Source organism: Temnothorax americanus, unplaced genomic scaffold, assembly GCF_048541705.1.
Source record: "Temnothorax americanus isolate GAGA-0224 unplaced genomic scaffold, ASM4854170v1 Scaffold57, whole genome shotgun sequence".
NCBI lineage: Eukaryota > Metazoa > Arthropoda > Insecta > Hymenoptera > Formicidae > Temnothorax > Temnothorax americanus.
The window spans coordinates 383961-408097 of record NW_027509721.1 but is presented as its reverse complement, the minus strand read 5'-3'; the positions used below and the strand labels follow the sequence as shown (position 1 = coordinate 408097).

At 35.6% G+C, this 24137-nt stretch overlaps 1 protein-coding gene across 1 annotated transcript in view; it reads left to right on the top strand.

Annotated features, from left to right (window-relative positions):
* Positions 1-23816, top strand: part of Nlg-4 (neuroligin 4) — a 90195-nt gene extending 66379 nt beyond the window's left edge. Inside the window, exons 7-10 of the mRNA XM_077419602.1 lie at positions 17070-17403; positions 19250-19513; positions 19718-19877; positions 20546-23816. Coding sequence (XP_077275728.1) covers positions 17070-17403; positions 19250-19513; positions 19718-19877; positions 20546-20695 — 908 coding nt within the window. The 3' untranslated portion in view covers positions 20696-23816. The remainder of the gene's footprint in view (positions 1-17069; positions 17404-19249; positions 19514-19717; positions 19878-20545) is intronic.
* The last annotated feature ends 321 nt before the right edge of the window (positions 23817-24137 follow it).

Genomic DNA, 24137 nt, shown 5'->3' with positions numbered 1-24137 from the left:
CGACGAAATAAGTTTGCGGACGTTGCAAGGCGTTGACACGCTATATTAACGAGCTATGTAACCCAGTCCAGAATTATTACTATGCACATTTGTTGGTTTATCATTACAATCTATGTGGGATTTTCGCGAAAGATGAGAACGATTTGTCCGCAATATATGTTATGATTTCTAATTAGTCAGCACGAATAAACGCGAGCGTAAATAAAAATGTAATTGTAAAATGAATTTATGTTGAGAAAATAGAAAACTTGAGCTCTCAATTCAGTTTTAATAATGTATTCCAACAGACTGTGTGTACTGTCTATACACACATATATCAGCAAATTACTTCCCTCAGCATATTGACACAAACTGTTATATTTTTCAGTTACATTTGTTAATAACTTGGTATAATAAATAACGAGCAAAAGCTAAAACTTTTTGTTAGTCAGAGTCCTTGACAATATATGTCAAAGTTATTGAAATCGGTGAGGTCGCCCTTAATCTAGAAATTTACCGAAGTCACTATACTCAGAGAGACAATTATACAACATAATTGAATTTGTTGTTATAGTGCAGGCCTCATGGGTTTCTTCTGTCGCCAATATATACTTCGGGCATTGCTAAACCTCCGTTTGTTTTCCTTTTTCGTATAATCTGTATTCTAAAATAATAATAATAAGAATATTCTTATAAAAATCAATAGAAATCAACATTTAAAAAATGAGGAAGAGAAGCACTTGGTGACGTGCCTAAAAGAGATGTACGTGTTAAGGCAGTTAGACGGATTTTTCCGTTTCTTAGCCCTTGGATTTTTTGCATCTCCAGTTGCCACAGATTCTGCTAATGCGAGGAGTTTCAGACATGCACATACTCACACACACGCACGATATAAATTATCTCCCCCTTCGCCGTAAATCATGCTGAAATATTTCGCGTTGAATATCGCCAGCGGCGAATCCCGAATGTACTTGACCCTAGACCTGGGTATTTGAGCCGCAGAGAAAAATACGAGGATCGACGAGCCTCGTACAGGTTCCATCTTACACGTGGAACTCTCGGAAAAACGATCGATTGAGACCAACGGGCACACCCGACAATAGGGGATCAATCGAAAATGCAAGGTGTCGTTCCGCGATCGCTTCCCTCGCAAGGATCTCTCTCTTGGCCAGGATACACGGGCAGCTAGAAACGCTGGAAAATCGGGGCAGATTGTGAATTTGTCACGCTACATTGTACGCGGTTATGGTGGCTTTATTAACTTTGTATTCCGTTCTGTTCGGCTGATTTTAAACTTTTACACGAAATATGTTGGAAATTATTGTTTTTTGAAAATGCATATAGAGATACCCTTAGAAGTATCAAAATGGATTTCAAGTTGCTAATTAATAATTAAATAGAATTCGTGTGCCGCGTAATGCGTCTCCAAGTCAAAACTTTAATTTGGAATTGTTCGGTTTTCGTTCAAAACTGAACAGACAATGTATACGAAACAATATCATTGTGACTAACTGAGATAGATGGAACGTTCTATATATTCTGGGGGTATACAAAGAGATTGTGGCAGCTTTGATCGATTCGAGCGGGGCGACACGTTTTCGCGCGACGATGAAAGCATATCGAGGAAGGAGCGGGAGTGCGCGCCTGTAAATTGCTCCATATTTTCAGCATCATTTTTCTTGAATTTCCCGTCTATTCTCCGTGATCTCCCTTTTTTATCCTCGCCGTCAAACATGTTGCTGGTTTGTCCAGGGGGAATTCTCCCCCTTCATGATCGTCTAGATACTTTTCACTTCTTTTATATGCCCCTCGCACGGATTACAATCTGCGACATTTTAGCATCCATTCTGTTCTGTTCATCTTGTAAAAGTCGTACATCTAAGAAAAGAGAACTAAAAAAAATGGAAAAAAAGGACAAAGATATATTTAAAAAAAAGAATAAAACAGCTTAATATATTACATCGGAAAATTAAAAGAAAAACACCAATCAACAAAATAACAAAGAACGAAGGGCAGGATAAAATGACAAAGTACAACAACAACGGGAAACAAGAGGGAACAAGGAGATTCCCGAGAGAGAAAAGGCGACAAAATAGGAGAAGATAAGAGATGTGGGAGACATGATATGCAGGGTATAAGAAAAGGGGAGAGCGACGGAGAAAGAAGAAAGGGAGGGCGGTTAGATGTATAGAACGTCTTGAAAGTCAATTTTTCATCGCATCGAGCGATTTGCCCTCCCAGGAAAATTTCTTAGCGTTCACTCTCCAAAGGCGTTCCCCACACTTGCGCGCATGATCCAGCAGGATCTCCCTGCATTCGAGATACCGGCGGCATCGAGCCGCGACTATACGTCGTACAAGAGAGTGAAAAGAGAGGAGTTCGTAGTACCAGATAAGTTGCGGCGTAAACGCCGACACATGTCTCCCGCCATTTTCCTCCACATCCGCCGAGATATGTTTTTCCCGCTATGTCCCCGCATTTTTCTTCCAGCCCCATCTCTTTTATCTCGTCTTCTCAGCGTGTATATATATATATATATATATATTCTTACGGATTTGTATTATTCTTCCAGTTATTTATTACGTCATTTGTTAATTTTAAAATTCTTTCTCTTTTTAAAACCAGCACACGGAAATAGAAACTGTTAGGAAATATACAAACAATTAGAATCAAAAGCCATGCGATCCAAGCTTAGGTCTTTGACAGCCTTATATTAGTTTCTGTATACATATATGTCTATATATATACATGTAATTTTTCATTATATATACATATAATGTTAGGAAATATATTAGGAGATACCGAAAATTTTTCCGTTCTTAAATGGAACAATTAATTCGACTGCTCGGCCGCCTCTTATAAATCCATGAATTATTTTCAAGTATGATCGATTCCTCTAGATTTTCCGAGTCCGGGAATTCCCACATTTTTCCCGTCGTAAGAGTTCACTGACGCTAAAAACTTCCGCGCGTTTTGCGCGTCCCGCTTTTAAGAACGTGTGCATGTCGGCCCTCCGAAGTTCATAAGTTGCGAAGTTGGCAGCGAAAGGATGACACGGGAAGATATTAAAAAGACTTTATGCCAGCCGCCTGTCGGTCCTCGACACGATTCGACAGTTTCTACTCTCGCGCGCGCGCGGCCGTTGTATTTTTCCTACCGTAAAATCGTATTTCAGATGTTGCACAATATTCCGCGGGCTCTATAACGGTCTCTCGCGCGAGCCGCGCCGCTCTCCGGCAGTTTTCTTCTTTAATTAACGAAGTAAGTTCGGACATTCCGCGTTCTCGACGTCTTTCGAATTTAATAAAGACGGCCGAATTAAATGTCTAGGATGCTCTCTTCGCCGGGCTAATCGTTGAAAAATTCATGAGTGTTGTAAAGAACGTCCCATATTTTCGCTCATAACATCCATCCCTATACTATACGCGCCGCCATGCGTAAAGCTCCTCGCAGAAATCACTTTAAATTTCCCACAAGAATGTCTCCACCGCGAGAATCTTTTACCAACCGAATATTTAAATTCCCGCTGCGTTAAATCCGAGAATCTGTAGGTGTATATGATTCATATCTCCCCACACATATTGCAAATATGCTCAACAAAATAGATAACTTTATGTAAAATTTTATAAAATTAGTCGTAAAATTGAAATTGATATTTCTGAATTAAATTAATATTTCTAAATTCCTAAAGGTTTGCTTCTTAAAATTATTTCTGCTCTCAATCCTGGTTACTTGAATTGTTAACTGTATGTCTTAGCGACGTACGTCGCGTCTGTTAACGGCATCAGTGATCAGATATCGTTGCACTAATCCAATACAATCTCTTTGACATGCTATCCTATTCACGAATCTATATTATACGTATACATATGGATGCAAACGCATCGCATACAAATACACGCGGCACACGCGTCCGATACCGCGCGTGCGTAAATTATGTATAAACGTGGGGGAGGGACGAGATCGAAACAATCTAATTTCGTCCCTTTGACCCATTGTTGTATGTACATACGGTAACTGTCAAACGCGAGACACAATCGATTTACGCACGTTTAAAATCGAGTTTGCGCAATTTATCGAAAAGCATTAATCTTCCCGAAATAGATTATTTGAAAAATGTCTATTTAACTTTCATTCAGATTTCAGTTTGCGTTTATTATTAACAGAAATTAATTACTCTCAGCGCAATCAAAAACAATTAGATCTATTCAAAATTTCTCACATCGCGTCGTCGAGAATAAGAAGTGATATTCTTTCTGTTCTAAACAATTTAATTTCATTCCTTTGTTGTATGTTGTATGTACATACAATAATTATTATTAAACGCGAGACGCAATCGATTCACGCAAGTTTACAATCGAGTTTTGCACAATTTATCGAAAAGCATTAACCTCCTCAAAATATTATTTGAAAAATGTCTATTTAGATGTATGATATACTTCTCTAGTTAAATAGCCATCTACATTCGATAAATTTTAAGATAGTATAATTGTCATTAAATTACAGAATTATTTCAGAGCGTAAGTATATAAATACATTATTTTATTTTTAGTTAGTTATTTATTTCTAAATGAATTACTAGATAATTTTGAAGAAATTAATTTATAAAATAAGATACAGACGCTCTCTTAATTTCATTGCCAATCTGCAATCTGTAAAACATATTTGTATTTTGGATTATTTTTTTATCGTCAGCATTGGAAACATCTTAATGTTTAATATACATTGTTTTATATACATATTAATAAATATCAGCATTACTTCTTTGAAAAAAGAGTTATATTGTTGCAAAACTTAAATTATATTATAATTGAAATTTAGTAACATTTGCTAAATAATGAAGTTGGTCATTCTTGCTTAGCGTAAGTATAAGCGCAAATAAAAATATAAAAAAAAATTGAAAAATATCAAATAAAGAAGTATGAAAAATTATAATGAATTTTCTCTGTAATGGTTAAAAGGAAGATTTCATCCTTATACTAATAAATAATGTTTTTTTTTATTCTTAATTGGTGCAAGAAATATTGATATCACATAAACGATTGGCGTATACATTGTCCATGCATTTGAATAAAAATTGAGTATATAATAATTTCTAAAACGTTTCTTTTTTAAGATAAAAATTTCATTTTTTAATAATAATTTGGAAAAAATCAGAATAAGAAAGATACATATACCTAATTCAAAAGTTATGTCAATTTTTATTGCTACCTTATATTGGGATCTAACATCAATATACGACATGCGGAAAATAGTACAGTCTCTGCAGTGATACTTTTCCTCGACGCAGCATATGCTTGTAAATATATATGTACATGCGCGATCATATTTTGTCGTAAAAATGGAAAGTGCTGAATTTTCACCGCGTTTTATAAAAAAAAGGATATCTATATATTGCTGTATATTTAATTGCACAGCAAAATATCTTTAACAGATACAGGTTTGCGTCTCCATCATTTTCCACAACCGAATGAGTGCTCCATTTATGTGTGAGAAACAAGTTTGGCAAGAAAATCATTTTTTCATACCTCGCTTTGCATCGCAAAATCTGAATCAGGATTTCTTAAAAATAAATTTTCATTAATCATCGTTTGCGTGACTTCTGTGACTTTGAAAGACTGTAGGTACCGTAGCGTTACTCTCTTCAAAGACGGAAATAAAACATTTATGCGTTTCAAGGGGAGTTTCTTCATATTTTTCCAAAACGTGTCTTTTGGATCGCTTCCAAGAACATTTCTTATCCGTGCAAGAAAGAACATTGAAAAATCGTTAATGTTTTATTCCTATATAAATTATATTCATAATTTATAATTTTTATTATTAAAGAAAATAGAAAAAAAAATTTATTATGCGTGAACAGTCTCATTGTACTTCTTGCATTTTTCGCCGAGGCCTGCTTTACACGAACATATAATATTAGCTTATTTGATTACACTATTTTTCACGAATTTTTCCTTTTATTTCCTGCGGTTTTCCTCTCAAATTTGATGTTTGTAAACAGAGAGCTAATATTTTTACGGTATCACTTTTCAGCACACTTTCTCCATCTTTACTACATAAACCGAGACATAAACTAATACATATCTATGCTGCGCCTTTAGTAGTCTTCCGCCTTCAATAAAATTTCTACTTGATGAATCACTTTTTGTCCAACAACAAATATTTTCTAATGACAGCGACATTGAGTGTCAGAAGCGAGAATAATGCTTTTAAAAGTGCTACCTATCGCCAACCATATTGACTACGTCGTAAATTAAATAGACTCCGCCCACATATCAGATCCCAATTGTCATCATTTCAAGATTTTTTTATTTAAAGGATTTATATTAATGTTTTTCGTTTCGTTCTTGTTAGTATAAGAGATACTGTAATAAATAAAACGGTCAATTTATGCACTGTTTGCCATAAGAGTACGTCTTTACACAAACAGTTACTATATTTTATAAGAATTTTTTTGCAAACAGTACAATAAACTGACTTTAAGTTTTGCCTAGGAACAAAATACATTAATAAATATCTTAGCAAAATATCATAACAATAGTGTTATTTGAAATTCTGACATACATAACACTAACTTTTATTCAGACTTAGTTTGCATTTGTTATCAACAGAGAAATGAATTACTCAGCGTAATCAAAAATAATCGTCGAAAATAAGAAGTGTGGTATTCTTTCTGTTCTAAAATCACGATTAATATATATACATATATATGCATTTGCCTGCGTCAAAAAGCAAAAGTGTATCACTCTTTTCTAATTCATTTGGAATGAAACTCCTTTATACTTGTCTTTTTATGCGTGAGTTAATATGATCGGCTAAAAGATTAAAAAATGTTTTCTCTTTCCTTATTTTTCCCTGCCAGCGATTTTTTCAAAACACTTCTACTTGCTTTATCAACTTTTGTATTTTAAAGAATTTATCACTAAAAACAAGGCACATAAATTTTTTTCTCGTTACAACCAATAAATCTCTCGATATATGTAGAATTTTAAGTACACAATTTTAACACGAGGTATTTATTTGATTGTCCAAATATATGTTCATATACATTATATATCGATCGCATAAGTTCTCAGAGTTCGAAATAACGACAGTATTTTGTAGGAGGTATCGCCGGGAATGATTGTAAATTGCGCGTTTGGAGTTAGTGCAGCTTCCGCCAGAATTATTGTTGGATTCACCATTAACCGGGTCGCAAAACTACAAAGCGATATATGGCGCTCGGTTAAATGGACGTTGAAATCCGCGAAAGTGGCCTTTTTAGGTCTTCAACTGATATTTATTTATTTCTACATAAATTCTAATAAGGATTTTTGCAAACCGGGATTTTTTTAATTCTCAAATTGTACAATATTTGGCATGTTAAATAATAATTCTAAATAATATTTTTTTTCCAAATATTTTGAATATTCTGAATTTTTTTAACTCCCGAATTTATAAATTGAAATATTTGAATGCTTCAAATATCGATATCAAATTTGAAGCATATAACACACGTAATTTCAAAAACAATGTTTATAAATAGTTAATCGTCTGATTATAAATTAATATAAAAAAATTTGTATTTACGAACCATCGCTGAGATGACACAAAATTGCCAATTAGGTCGCAATGTAAGCACTTTGAAGTGAACTTTCGACACGCGCTTTGGCCTTTAATTTGCAAAAACGTGGATCCGAACTCTTCCGTTGTGCCGCTGAGAACACTAATTCCTAGTTCTTTAGATAAACTTGGCTTCGTACTTCCGTAATTGGAAACTTGCCTTTCTTAGCAGTTCGCGCGACTGCGTGCTCGTAGGTCTCCCCGTGACCTAATGCGTTATAGCTCCTCCCTTTACAGTAAACATTGTAACGACGAATTAAAACCGTTGCCGGTGCCAGAGGAGACTTGCGCACTTTGATCTACTTGTTTACAAGATTGTTAACCCGAGTGATGGAAAATAGTGGAGATTCCGACGCGGTCATTCTATCGAAGCATTAAATGATTCTGAGAAACGATATTTTGTTGTTATATATTATTAGTCACACAAGACATTACGTATCAGCGTTAAATCTTAACACATGAAATATGTCTCAGACGTGCATACGAGTAGTGCGTATCGCGCTTAGATATCCGTAACGGATGAATGAAAGAGGCTTTGCTTCTTTCAAGATCAGCGTTGCACATACATAAATCCGTCGCGACAAAAGAAGCGCGTTGAAAATGAGAACATGAGGGAGCACACCGGTGAGATTAAAGTACGTCCTATGAAATTGAAGCCGCATCCTTGCAACTCTGGCCATTTCGAAACAATACTTGCGATGAAAGAAATTAAAATAATTAATAAAGAATAGAAAAAAAGAAAAACGAAAGATACATAATTTGAAAAGTCATTAAAGAAACAATATTGCGTTTAAAAAATCGGCTATTTAATCACATATTAAGTTTACTTAAAATTGTAAGTGCAATTAAGATTGAAGAAACACATTATTGTAGGAAAGGATATTTGACTATTTTTAAGATATCAGATAGATTATTGAATTAATTAAAATATTGATGTAATATAATATAATTTTGAAAAACTGCCAAAAAAGACAACAAATAAAACTTTATCTCACTGGCAATTACCGCGAACGAAGTCAGCCATGATCCAGCACCATATCGAAATTCTTTCGTTCGCTTCTACGTGCAATCATCCAGCGGAAATTCCGTGGAATTCGCTATATCCGGTTGAACAAGCACGAACTAGAAACTCGAAATTCAAAAAGCATCGTCAACGCTACGAATATTGCAAAATTCAACGAATTATATCATGTAGGATCTCGCGCATGGGTGCGTCTAAGCGATCAACTAAAATAGAAGTTGAAGAAAACCAAACTAGCTCAGGTTTCACAAAGTTTACATGAGTTTTAAGTATTAAAAGAACTCGAATTTTTCATTGTTAAGTAAAGTTCGATCTTATTGAGCCAGAGACATGTAATTTAATTTAAATAAAATAAAATAAAATAAAATTTAAATAAAATCTAAATAAAATAGTTTGTTGCACAATTCTATCTTGAGTGCTCGCTTATTTGCCACCTTTTTGCCTTCGATCACAGCGCGCGTCCACAATAACTTTTCCGCGTAGACAGCGCACACCCTGTAGGACACATTCCGCCCCGCCCCCCCCCCCCGAAAAAGAGGCACAAACTAGTCGTTTCCACCGAGATTGGCTTTCGCCGGGGCCTGTAAACAGATAAAGTAATTAACACCGATCCTCCCCCTACTCCGTTGCTGTCGTCGCGCTCCGCATTCGGGGTAACGGCAGGCTGCATTTAGGATAATTGCTAGTGCATCTCACGAAAGGCCGCTTCAAACGTAAAAACGGTCATTCCGCTCGGTCGTGCAAAAACGCGCGTGCAAATTCGCAAATCGATCTCACACACACACACACACACACACACACATACACATTCGCGCACAAACGCACGGCGCGCGCGCGTTACCTCACCGATATTCGGCGCCATGTATACCTCGCCCCGGAATTGGAATGCCACACGAAGCGTGTATATCGCCAATAAAAAAATACAGACCGACCGTTTTAGTTACAGTCTGTTAATTAACGAATTTCTTTCGAAAGTAATAACGCAAGATTTTATCCCGCGCGTTAACTTAATATATGACCTAATTTAATCTAACTATAATCGTGATGTCGGAGTTGTACGTTTCATCGAAGTGCAGAAATTTTTTGCCGGTAAGATATACAAACATTGAAATCGATAAAATATACGAGTAAACAGTGAGATATTTTTTAAGTGAAAAAATTGATCGATGGTAGAGAAAAACTTTTCCAATAATTTATCTTAATAACTGCATACGTTTTTACATTATGATATCTTGATATCCATGTTAAATTTTTATTGTAATTAATACAGCTCGCGAAATGATATAATATTTTCGTAATAGAAAAATTGAGATATTTTAAAATTATTAAACAATATAGGTACATGAGGAACTAAATATAATTTTCTTGTTATTATTACTTCTATTAATTTTTATATATTATCTATATCGTTTTTCTAGTTGCAATTAATAAAAATGATTGCTTTACAGAGAGGTACATGATTCAAAAAAGCATGTAGATTGACAGGTACATTAGGATGAATACAGAGGGATCTAAGGATTCGAGGTGTAATCCCGACTAATTGAATAGCAATTAGCAGCGACATCGTGCAGAATCCACCGCGTCGACCCTTCAACGCCCTTCGTCATTCCAATTTGCGTTCTCACACAGCTTCTCGCGCGCTGTTCTCGCAGCCTTACTCTTCGACCTCGACGTCTCACGTAGTAACCCTTCGTCAAGGGCACTGACGTAGTCTGAAAACGGATATGAAGACGGAATTTGAATAACATGTTTACGCGACGCCCGTCGTCTTCGAGCTAATGGCCTCCGTCTGACTTCCGAAGTCGCCGGCAAATTTCGCATTTCAAGTTGCAGAAGCGGAAAATATACTTGCATGGAGGAAACTTAACGATATGAAGCCGCGTTTTGGAGTTTACTAAACGAGAAGCGATGAAGTTTGCAGTGCGTTTGCTTATTTCTGTACATCAAGCTTGCATCACAATAGCGTAAATTCTGCGTGAAATGTGACAAACTTACCGTTAGAAAAAGCTACTGTATAGCTATAGCAATTATTGTAATATTTGTTATAGAGTTTCGTGTACTTTTTTCGCAACTTCGGTAGTATTTTAATACGACTGTATATCTTCTGAATTTAAATAGATTTTACCTTTAGAGCAAAATTAATTTAATATCTAAATGTGCTCTCCAAAAGTCGAAGAGTAAAATATCACTCAAAACGAGTGAAATGCAAGTGTACAGAGGAAAAATGTTGTTGCTTCAATTAAAGTGCTATCACGGGGTGCCAAAAACATAAGTAGTTTATTCAATTGTATTATTATTAGACCCAATATCTGGATTATTAAACCAATAATTTAATCATTGGTTTAATAATCCAGATATATGTTCTAATAATAATACAATTGAATAAACTACTTACGTTTTTGGCACCCCGTAATAGCACTTTAATTGAAAATAGCTTTTTTTCTCAGTGTGTAACAAAAAGTGAAAATTGTGCATTTCGAGTGATTTACCATTCTAAGGAAGAGTAAAATTGCGCTCTATAAGTTGGAGTGAAATCGCACTCAATTTGAGTGAAAGGTACTCTTTTTGAGTGCAATGCTGTAGACCAGTGTCCAGGAGTGAATTATATTAGTCTACAATTTTGAGTGGAAAATTTCATGATTCACTGTTAGAATCATTTATTAGTCGATCTTTGGAGAATCATGACTCACTATAGCTTTATTAAAGTGAGATCACATTACTCTAGTAGAGTACAATAGCCGCTCTAAAAATTTTAGTGAAAAGTTCACTCCTATCTTATGAGTGCCCGCATTTATTCAAATTAGAGTGGCAACCCTCTCTTTTGACTATCGCAATCACTCTAATATATTAATGGCGAAACCACATGCACTGTATGAGATTTAGAGAGAGATTTATATTACTGATTTCTAAAAAATTTCTAGATTTGGTATTATATAAAAAAATAGAGGAAAAAATTACATTGTGGAATAAATGTCGACATTAATCTTCGCCTAATAGCGCGTCATGAACAATGAGAAATATTACTTACAGCAAAAATCTGAAGCTGATATTTTCAACATGTGTTAAATTACGAGGATATCTTTTCGCAGTAGGAAGCGTCGGCAGGATATAGGAAAGATTTTCTTGGAAGACGAGGCTCGCATGTACAGGAAATGGGATTCCTTGTCGACGACAGAAGCGTGATCGGTGTATCGAATTTGGTGGTGGCCTCCGATTACGAGGATGCGAACGTGCCCGCGTCGCGAAGTTCCGCCGACGAAGAGCTAGGACAGGGGATGGGCAGTGAGGATGGATGTGGTCGAAGAAAGTTGGCGAGAATGTGGTATAAAGAGAAAAGGGCGGAGGGGGAGAGGGGAGGGAAGGAGAAGATAGGAAAATACGTCGTGACGCTAACGGACCGCCTAATGGATTGGGAGGAAGTAAACATCGTCAAAGAGAAGAAATTAACGAGAAGTTGGCGACCGATAATCCTCCTATTCTCTTTCCTTTCCCAATCGCTCTCCCGATTTCGTCCAGATATTCGGATTTCCCGAGTATTTGCGCCCGATGAAAATAATTTCCCGATTTATGTGTGCCGAACAGTAGTTTTACATAAACGGAAGTTTGTTCTAATCGGTTTAATGCGAAAATAAAATGGTAAAAGTAAGAAATTTTTATTGCATCTGTGTACGCGAATCCGGAAAAGAGACAGTTTTAAATCGTAAAACGTGAAGTGTTCTTTTAGAATTTCAGTGAGCAACAGAGAGAAAGAATTTAAGCATTTTCAAGATTAAAGATAAAAGAGCTTGAAAAACCGAACATTGTATATTATTGCATTCAGTGAATATGATAGAATAAAGAAATATAGCAAAAAATATATTTTTAAAATATTTAAAATGTTATATATATTATATATACATTTTTAAAATAAATTAAATTTTTATTTAACTAATATCTTCAATATGTCGTCAAGTATCTCTTGCTGTACATTTTCTTCCTCATTCGGTAAATTACTCCACAACAAGATACCTCAAAACGTCAAGCGTGGATGCGGAGTTTCTCGAACTTCATGCATAAATTCCAGCCAACGGAAGAATTCTTTTAATAAAATATCACGATCAATGTGAGAATTCACCGACTTTTTTTCCAAAACGAATTCCTTCGAGGTCGACACAGAGAGCGACAACTTTATTCCATCCGTCCATCCATCTAACATATGATAAAGTAGACGAGGCGCTCGGTTGATCGTAAAATAATCATCGCCCGCGGGCAGCGGTTATGTATATCTGACGTAGATACCGTTATTTTCTCGGAGAATTTTGTGGAACAAATGAGGATGGCGGTAGCGAGAAGAAGAGAGTATCACTACGACTACGTGGTACGAAGGTAAAACCGTAGCAGATAGCGGGAGATAAGTCGTGTAAAAGGTGCGGGGAATCTGCAACGATACGGTGGAGAACGTGGGGAGAGGTTGAGAGAGGTGAGCGATAGGGAAGCTCCATGAGGGAAATATAGCGGAAAGGAGTGACGCGCTTGGGTACCGTGTGAGAGATAGCGGAGAGACGTAGGAGGTCTGTGAAAAAGATCGAGAGACAAATCTACCCTCGCGCGTAGGGGGTACTCGCCCGGAGACGAGGCAGCTAGGTTGAAAAATAGTTGCGAAGGAATTTCTTATTAGATTGAAAATTGAAATAAACTCGCAGTGACGTCGGTTGCATGGATTCTCGAAGCCACCTACTGTATTACCTCGATCACCCTCCGAATCCGGGTCATTGGAGGACAGATATCCTGGTCAGGATAGCTCCTGGAAACGTGACGCGCATCGCGATATACGTTATTTTTACGAATATGCTTTCAACAATTTTCTGAGCTTTACCGGGCTGAATCCTGGAACATGCTGCATTGCTAAATTTTAAAGAAGTAAAGATCCTGAATTTTAAACTTTCGAGAGCCTAGAAGTTAAGTAATTGTTAATTTTAAAGATTTAGAGAGAAGAGTGTGTGATAACCATTTAAGAATTTAGAAGAATAACACTTGAAGAGAAGAAAATAAATGAACTTTTAAAGAGTTGAAACTTTAAATCAATAATGAGATAAAATATAACAAGATATTAAAAAACTTTAAGAGGCTTAGGTTATAGATTTCTAAGTTAGGAAGAAATACATACAAATTATCAATCTCAGACTTGACAATCTTATTATAATTTAAGCAATAAAAACGTTAATAAAAATATAAGAAGAAAATATAAGTTGAAAAAAATCGGTATATTTATCAAAAAATTATTAATAATACATAGAATAGTGGTTCTGATATAGTGATATAATATACAAATTGATGAATATTCGGATAAGTCTGTGCGTAAATCAACGTTCGTGATTGAGCTAAATATAATATGACATATTTGCGTGATAAAAAGCCTTTATTGAAAAATACTTTGCCAATATCGACAGATGCCGTCATGAGAAAAAATTTACAAAAGTTTATCGGAGAGACCCACAGAAAACTTTAAGCATTGTTTGCATTTTTAAGAAAAAAGCACAAGATTATGCGCGTCTTCGTTTTTATTATACAATATTGCTAACTATTATTTACATTAAAAAATGTATATAAAAACAAAAAAATAGTACTGTAATTTTTCAACAATGTAATTTTTTAAATATCAATGTTTTATTGGCATGTAATTGTTAAGTTTTAATAAAAATTTTAACAAATTAGAAGTGATAAAAATTTCTATTAAATTCTAATAAAGAAGAAAAGAAAATTAAGTTACTTAATTTTTTTTAACGTAATATAATTTTAAAATAGAGAAGGAATTACTTTTAACGAAAAAATATTTTTTAAATGCTATTTTTTACTCTTTTTAAGAGAATAATTAATTCTATTCATGCTATGTAAAATATATTTTTTAACAACTTATTTACATATTCTTATTGTTCGATAAATATAATTTTGTGCGACAATGTAATTTTTAATCGCAAGAGCTTTGACAGAGAAAAATAGAGAGAAGATTAATATTTTAATATGCATGACGTGTACCTATAATCAAACACTGCTCAAACGATTATCTGGATGGATGTGAGCGATAGCCATTATTCCTGAACATTAAATCATAATGTGCATGTATAATCAGTGTGACATTTCTCTCGCTGAAATTACGGATCTGTGTTTGCCAATTTCGGAAGGAAGGGATGAAGGTACACGAATTACTGGAGAGCAATTAGTTTGACATCAATGATTTGTGCGCTTCTTCGTTATGGAATTCCTGCGCGTCCTTTTTGATTAAACACTTCGCGTTTTTTTCTTTCGCAATAATCTCTTTCTGCTTTTTCCGCTTATTGAACTTTAACATAAATCAGTTTTCCATTGTTATATATTCAGTAGTATTTATGTAACAAAATGCTTTGGATAATGTTATGTCGAATACAATTACATAAACAGATTAGAATATAAAGTGCAAATTATTCTCTAAAAATATTAATACACTTTTACTTCTCTTATTGCTTGTGTTAATCAAGAAAATTAATAAATTCTGAATACACAAATTGAATAATTAATTAAGCCTAAAAGAAGTCTTTAAGTCTTTTCAAAAAGACTGAAAAAAATTATTTAAAATATTTATAATCTTATATTAATAAAATACAGAGTTTTGTTATGCATTGTTTTATGATGAAAATGTCGGTTTTATATTCAAATATTTTATGTATCTTGAAGTCGTTACAGTTCTTCACATGCATTATATGGAAAGTTAACTAAAGTAATCCTTTCTTTAGCTTCCGAGCAAATTTCTACAACAATGTGAACGCAGTTCGTTAATAAGCCGCTTGCTGCAAGGTTATTTGCGATCAAAGGTAGTCTCTTCTTCGAGCACTACGGTCTCGACAAAAATCAAACCGGTTCGTTTGCAAAATTTAAAGCGTTTCGAAAAATCTGTTAAGTCGCTTTATACGTTATCTCGCGAGCGAGTAATTAACTACATTCCCCGTAGATCTCGTATGTGATGTTGTATCTTCTCTTGCAAGCTAACTAACTATAATGCTAATCGGATTTCCGGGGGATGAAATCTGTATGCAGGATTTCTGTCTCAGGATTGCAATTCGGTGCAAACCCACCGCACATACTATCACTAAACATCAGATATATCTAAAACTATAGCTGTAATTCTCTCCACCTAAGTCAGCCGTTATATCCAATATGTGGAGGTAAACGATGCAGGAAAGTGATCGAGCAAATTCTATGTTTCTTCCGTTCATATATCGATGGAATGCCCACCCCGTTATATTTCCGTTCTGTAAAGTGTAATCGAACATGATCGCATGATATGGCGCACGTAGTGAGATCGTATCCTTTTCAAAACATCCGCGAATATTAAACGAGCTGCTGCCGCGAAGCGTAAATCAAAGGGGTTCCTTTGAAGACTCTCTCCCGCGCGCGCGATTCGGCGCGCTCCAAAGAGTTTTGCGTCTCTTACGGTGGAACTAGCGATGGCAAAACAAGTGCGCTGGCTAGAATCAGCGAAATAGACGCGTAAGCAAATAAACTGTATATGAGACCTGCAGTAAACCAAGGGGATATTCCTTTGGCTGCTTGCAAACGCAAGAGCGAAACCTTGCTGAAATCAAACCCTAAAAACTTATGGACAAGTTGAAAAAGCGGAATAACGAAGAACGGGACGAAATAATTAGAGATCTAGTCACATAACAATATCATTTTCAAAACTATATAAATTTTAATTAGCACAATTTCTTACGTTGTTTCTCGCTGTAAATCTACTGCTATTATTTCTGTCTTGGAGATATTGTTTAATTTTCTTAATTAGAGATCTAGTGTGTACTACAGTACTTTTTGTAACTAGAAATCAGTAGTTATCGAGGGCGGTCGATAAAGCTGTCTTGTTGAATTCTTGAAGAAAGAACCTCTTTTCGATCTGCAGCCATAAAATAGAATTTGGCAACATCAAGCTAGTTGCATGCCCCGTCGCATTGTAACAAGATCAACCGTGAACCTGGGAGCTGCAGCTGCAGCCAAGCCATCGGAAATAGATTAGCGTGCAAAACTGGAGACTGCGCAGGATTACTTGGAATGCGATATGCACCTTACCGCTAATATGCCGTTTCTCATTGGCATTACGGTTCTTTATATATACTGTGTATTCCGCAAAATACACATGCTTACAATAATGAATATTGTAATAGGACTTTTTACATCATGTAATTATACTTTTATAAAAATACTTTTTATTTAAAAGTTGCGTTTATATTAAAACACGTATTTTCTAACAATTATTAAAAACATCTATTAATTATTACTTGTTCGGCTTTTAATCTTTACATTTTTAATACATTTTAATTAAATTTTGACAATATATGAAATTATTACATAACATTTCTATCTGTGTTTTTAATAAGAGCGTGCGCTCTTTCAGAAGAAACGGATTAAAATTTCAATTTTTTTTAACGCGCGTCGTACGCGGATGTTTTTGCTGTTACAGGACTAAAGCCGAAAATGAAGAATCATTATAGAGCGCATCAGCTGTCGGTCTGGCTGCGCCTCGTCCCAGAACTTCATCGCGCCGGAATGGAGGATGTCGATTCCAGGCACAACTTGTTCCGCGGCCATAGCGACCCCAGTCTATACGATGGCTTTGTGAGACCAGATCCTCTCAGCAGGATCAGCGAAGAGTTCAAGAGGAAGAACCTTAGCACGGATCCGCCAACCACGACGGATTATAGCATCACGACATGCGTCAGCCTTATCCCGGGCACCAATCTTCAAAACGTCCATAATGCCAGTACCGACACCTTAGCCAGCTTGGACGCCGCCGGGTAATTTTTTATTATTCACAATATAAAAGTTATTTCTTCGAATTTACAGTACTTACTGTAAAAATCTCTCTTCATCGATCTGGAATCAATGCGACAAACGTCACCTTATATATAAGCGAATACGATGAGCTTCAATTTTTCAGTTGGAATGGCGCGCGTTTGCAGAGCATGCGAGACAGATCTGTGCAGCAAGCGAAATAAATAACAACTGCAACGAAAATCAAAATCTTTTTCGTAGTCTCTGGTGTACTTTCGTAAACAGCGGTGACATGAAAGCTTCTCTGTCTAGAATACACTTTTGAATTTGCCAAAAAAAGGAAACAGTAGGGGAGACCGGGGCTAAGCCGACAACGGGGCAAACTTGACACTAGGCTTTTTGCCAATTTAAATATATCGTAGAAACTTGCCTTTCCTAATACTGTAAATGCGTCTTTATGTGCCAGTATTATCAATGGAATTTGGTAACATTCTGAGTTTATAGTGTAATTTTTTGCAACGCGACATAAGCGTTTTTGATAGTAAAAAGTAATTTTTCTGATCTTTCGAAAATGTCTACTCTTTCATTGAGCTTTACTCTTGCGAATCTACCGATTGCGAATCTAAGTGATTTTGATGGGAAATTCGATGCTTTATACGAATCCGATAATAATTTTTGCATATTTTCAAAATTTTTAGATTTTTGGAGTAACAAAAGTAAAAAACGACGTTCGGGGCTAAGTCGACACGTTATTTTATTGGTTCCCAATAATAAACGATGCTTGTAATGCAGCATATGGCCCATGACAAATGTGTGCGCACATGTATAATCGCGAATTTACTTGCATAAATTGTTTTTCAGACAGAGTTTAGATGAAAATAATTGAATGTTCAAAAATTTTTGTTCTCATTATTTCCAATGATTGTTTTACTTAATTCCAAATTTTTGTATACTTTTTAAATACACGATAAACAAATGTATATTTAGTTTCAAACAATAAAAAATAAGTTCCAGATCAAATTGTGTCGATCAGGCAAAGTGTCGAGTTTACCCCGGCATTTGTCAATTTGAAAATTTGTCTTCGCGTCACTTTTCCTTTCCTGGTGGCAAAACAAAGCGACGTACAGCAAAACTTCCTGAATCAATTTTGTACCTGAAGAAACACTCTTTAAATATATACCATTGGAGAGAGAGAGAGAGATTTGCCTAAAAATTTTAATTAAATATTAAAAATTGCCTTTGAAAAAATAGTGTCGGCTTAGCCCCGGTCTTTCCTACACACAACAGCATAATATAACAAAACGATACCGTGATTGCAAATCCAGAATATATACCGCTGCTGTTTGACAAAATTCTCGTTCTTTATTCCACTGCAACGCGCTTAAAAAATTCAGCAAAACTGAGTGCCGTAAACAGCCGCGCTAAGCTGAAGCGCACTCCCGCTCTTTAACTTGTTTCGAAATCTATCGGCAGTCCCCAACGCTATAACATATATATTCGTCCAGTAAAACTTTGCCCATGAGAAAATGGCATGAGACGAAACGTTGTTATTACGTTGCCACGGGTTTCGCGCTGGAATATTTCAGAACCATGAAAATTGCATATGGGTATTCTCTATATGTGGTAGCCGGGCAGCTCTGCTTCAAACTCTGGAGAAACTCTTATACATAATAGTTACGGAAAATAAAAATATACTTATTACAAACTGTATTTCGATAGAATTCTAACTTCTATTACCGCGGTAAATTATTATCGTTTATATTATTTAAAACACTATAAAGTCTTTCAAACTTTAACTTCTTCACGAGAAGTAAAATACATTTTTTCAGCGTTAAAGTATATTGATTAAGAAATTGTTCTGTATCGCAGTTACGCGGCGTACTCGACAGCATTGAGCGTGACAATCGCAATCGGCTGCAGCCTGCTGATCCTAAATGTCCTGATATTCGCCGGCGTCTATTATCAAAGGGATAAAACGCGGCTCGAGGTGAAGAGCCTTCAGCAGCAACAAATGTTGAATCAACAATGCGGTCCTCGCGGTTTCACCGAACTGAAACAGCCACCGCCTCCACACTCGCATTACGCCGGTGGCGGCCAAGTGATTGTCGACGTCGAGAATGAAATGTTAAGAAGGTATCGAAATGTCATTCTGATTCCTTATTACTTATTTGCTACTTGATCTATCGATTATATCGTTATCATTGATCTGTAAAATTTAAAAAAAAGAAAAATATATAAGTAGCTGTTTTATTTAAAAAATATTACATAGAAACTTTTGTAATTTTTGTTAAATTGCAATATTATCATTTTTTTTTTTATTTAATTCTATTATTACAGAAATGTAATGAAAGGTCCTCCTAACGATTCCAGCGTTCCTTTCCAAGGCCAAGGAACTCATACACTGCCTCATCAACATCATTACCAAAAACAGCATCAGCAGCAACACGCCACTCTTCCTCGAGCCTCAGTCATTCAAGACATAAACACGCAAACTCAAGTAAGCAGCTTGAAGCTTTATTTTTATGTCGGTTAATTATAAAAGAATTATATATAAGTTAAATTAATGTAATAATTATTATTCTAATGTTCTTCTGTTGAACGGTGTAATTAAATTTTTGAAAAGTAACTTATTTATTTTACATTATTTTCTTATTATATATATTTATATATATATATATATATATTTACATTTTATTGAAATTTATAATATTACAGTGCACGAAGAACATATGAAAAACATAATAGAGTAAATGATCACGTACATGATACAAGATTAATAATTCTTCATGCAGTAGTATTTTCTCTAATAAAGTACATTATACAGTCTGTCAAACTTTCCGAGCTCAAAGACTTAGTATCTAAAGTATAAGACGTAATAACGTATAATCAAAATTGTAATATCATAAAACAGCAAGGCGCCGCTACTGCCCTGCATATATTATATTTGACTTTATAAACTTCTTTAATAAGATTACAAATCATGTTGCGCTCTAAAAGCATAACGAAATTTTTTATCTGGAAATAAATAATAATATGGTTACAAGTTACAAATATTTCGTAATTGATATAAATCAACAATTTAATTTTTTTCTTTTAGTATTAAAAAAAAAACATTTTTTTACAAAATAAATTCTAAGAACTGACCGTTATATATTTTTTTTTCAGGGTCCTCCAAACGGATCCATCCATTTGACTGTTCCACGGGCTCCGCCGCCGCCCAGGGCGAAGAGTCCGCCGGAGAACCAGCCTCTTCTGCAGAGCGCGACGGTCTCCAGTCGCGTGTCGCAGGCAACGATGAGCGAGATGCGAGTGTGATGCTTGGACCCCCCTCCGAAGCCAGTCGTCCCAGATGTCCTCACGGCGTCGACCTTGCTCTAGGCAAGTTCGTCGCGCAGACCTGTTGAAAGTGGCCGCCGTTGAACATTTCGACGGGTCGACGCAGGACGTCCCAGGGAACGTGAGCTCCGGACGAACGGAGGGGGGTGCTGGAGAGAGAGGTTCCTCACAGCTGAGGGATGGTTAAGCACCGAGATTGCCGGGTCTACCGAATATAAAAAAGAGAGAGAGAGAGAGAGAGAGAGAGAGAGAGAGAGAGAACCCATCGAAATGCGCTCTGTTACGAATTTTGAAGGGTAGATATTGCTTGAGCTGAGCAAAAATACAAATTACAGATATGTCAAATTTATTCTACAATCACTGAGTTCTTTAAGTCTGCTTCAATTTTACTTAAATTAAAGATAGGAAGCTTAGAATGTATTTCTACACTCTGTATAAGCAAACTGCCCGTATGGCAATAGATTGGCAGCAGATTTGCTCAGATGTCGCAACGGATTCGGTATCATCTGCGCCCGCATTAAACTCGTGTTTCGCCAGCAAAGCCGATTATAATCTGACAGCAAATTGTCAGCAGAAACCAAGCAGAATCTGTTATTTCGTCAACATTTAGAAGCAGTACAAATAAACAGCGCATTGCTCAAAACTCTTTAATATTCGATAGACGTTGGTAAATATCTACGGAAACACATAAGAGAGAATTAAAGATGGCGAATCAAGCGATCATCCTGAATCAATCGGAATTTCAATCAAATTTTGCGCGAAGGAATCAAAGCGATGCATTCCGCTAATTAGTCGATAATGAAGAATCTCTAGTCGTTTAAAGAAGACCAGAGAAACGTGGTGGACGGCTCAATATGAAATTGACGGCGATGAAGATGTAAAAAAAAATACTCTAGCCACTACAATGTTAGATGTTCCTTGTACATAACGTGAATTTATATATACCGTAAGGACGCCAAAGTTTGCTACTTTCTAAGAGAGGTGTATTTGCATCGCGCGTATCTTTTTCATTACTTTGTTTCCCGGTTGGTGTGCTGATATCCACGCGTGACGTCATGTTGTTGTAATTTAGGGAAAAACGAACGTAGGACAAATATTTCGAGAGCGTAACGAGTGAGTCTGTTCATCGACGCGAATGGATTTTTGAATTCTCGAAACTTTTGGTCTTATATTGCATGTTCAATTATATACAAATTTCTTTCAAATCTTATGTTTATTTGTAAAATTCTGTTTTTTAACCATACTGTACGCGAATTGGGACTAACTGTGAAAGAGAATCGTTGATGCATGCGACATCGCTCGTTATCGTTGCTCCAGATTAATGCGACTGCCATGCAGGCGGCTCCGTTGCAAACGTACGTATTGCACATATGAATTACGATACATGATACGCACATAGCATGATCTTCGTACCCTCTCCGTGTACGCGTATCTACACGCATATGTGTTTTATATATATGTATAACGAGAGAGACCGCGGACAATTTTAAATCGTTGTCACGGAATGTTTCTAATTTTCTTCATTTCCTCCCTGACATATTGTCTCTTTGTACTAAATACGAGACCTGCAAAGCGTTATTCTTCATACTTTCATATCTTTTATATTTCCTTTGAAGTCTTGAAATTTTTACACAGCGATAAACCTTGTTGAATAACGTGTTTTACATTCAGACATGTCGTTCACGACGTAAGTCGATTTTCCTTCGAAACCGTTACTCTTCTCTAAATTAAAAAAAAACACCACGAAACGATCCGATGTATTTAATCATGTGGTATAGATTCTTCACAGTTCAACTTCCATCGGATACATGGTATGTGATTATCCTTTTCTTTTTGTATAAATATATACATATATATAGGTGTAAAATAAAGACTAACGTAAAACCATTATGCGTAACACACTGCCACAAGACTACAGAAATCAATATGGAAGGCTCACACACCCACCCAAACTGCAATTCCTTTCATATTTCATGAGATTTACAAGATATATATTTATTTAAAAATATTATACGAAGTATACGTACATCAATGCAAAATGGAATGAAAGCTTCAAAAATTATATTTACTAATAAAATAAAAGTTTCCTTTTTACATGAAATAAATTCACTGAAGTTTTTAAGATTAACAATTCGATAATTTTAAAGGTTTTAATTTTGAAGATTAATTTTAAAGATTAAAAGATAAATAAAATTTTAATGTTAACAAAATCTTCTTTGCAAAGGAACCATTACATTTTAATAATCGATAGAGGAAAGTCAAAGTTTTATACATATGCACCTAAACACGATGTCGAAGGTTGCATTTTACTTGCTTTCTGAGCAAAACGAGACGATCGCGGCCACGAAGTGGCTTAGTTAGCTCCTGAAATCCTTGAATCCTTGGGTCCTCATAATCAAAAAGGATCTTACCGTCCTAGAAGGATCTTATACTTTTGTAATTTGAACTAAACTCGAGTTCGTAGAGCGAAAAGATCCCAAAATTGGCTGCAAAAACAACCTGCTCATAAAAAAAAACGTGGATGAAGGAAGAATGTAAAAATATCCTGGAGCCGTGATGTCTGACAGAAATAATGGCGAAACGATTCAGATATGCGTTCGTGATTGGAATTTTGAAAAAAAAAATAACACACACACAAAGAAAAAATACGCCGTATCGCCGAACGTGAATTTTTATCAGCACTCGCAAGCGTAAAAAGTAAATATTGTGGGCGTTTGTACGATATTATCATCAAGTACGGGACAATCCGAATATATTAAAAATTAAGGAACAAAGCTGGTAATAGTAATTAAACGTGAGCGAGAGACGAAGACGTTGGGGAGAGAAAGAAGACAGGAAAAAGAAAAAAAATATGTCGGACAGTTAAGCAGATGTTTAAGAAATTTAAATAACATATATTATATATATTATACACATATTACACATTGTAATAAATTATTATATGACGGATATTATTATATTTATGTGAGACCTTTAGCTCTCTCTGGCCTCGCGCTCTCCTAGAACGATACCTCGATTATACTTTCCGGCCGAGAGCGAGGCTACCTGTTATATTTAACATTTTGTTGTCAAATTGTAAATACATAACGATATACATGGATATGCTGCTTGTTTGCTTATTATATTCATGTATCCTCCATTCCCCCCGAGAGAAAAAGTATTTATGTAACACGTGCGTGGAAAGTGGTCTATCACGCACGCTACGCGTGCTGTGATAGACCACCTTCCACGCACTTGCAACATAAAATAGGGTGTGCAAGCCGTGCGTGAAGATGAAAATTCACGGGTGCGGAGTTGACGCACGAGAGGCTATTACAGCACTTGTTGCACAAATAACTATTTATTATATATAAAATAAAATATGTGTCTTTCTCTTGTATAATTTTTGTTCGTATACATAAGAAAAACAATAAGAAGATAA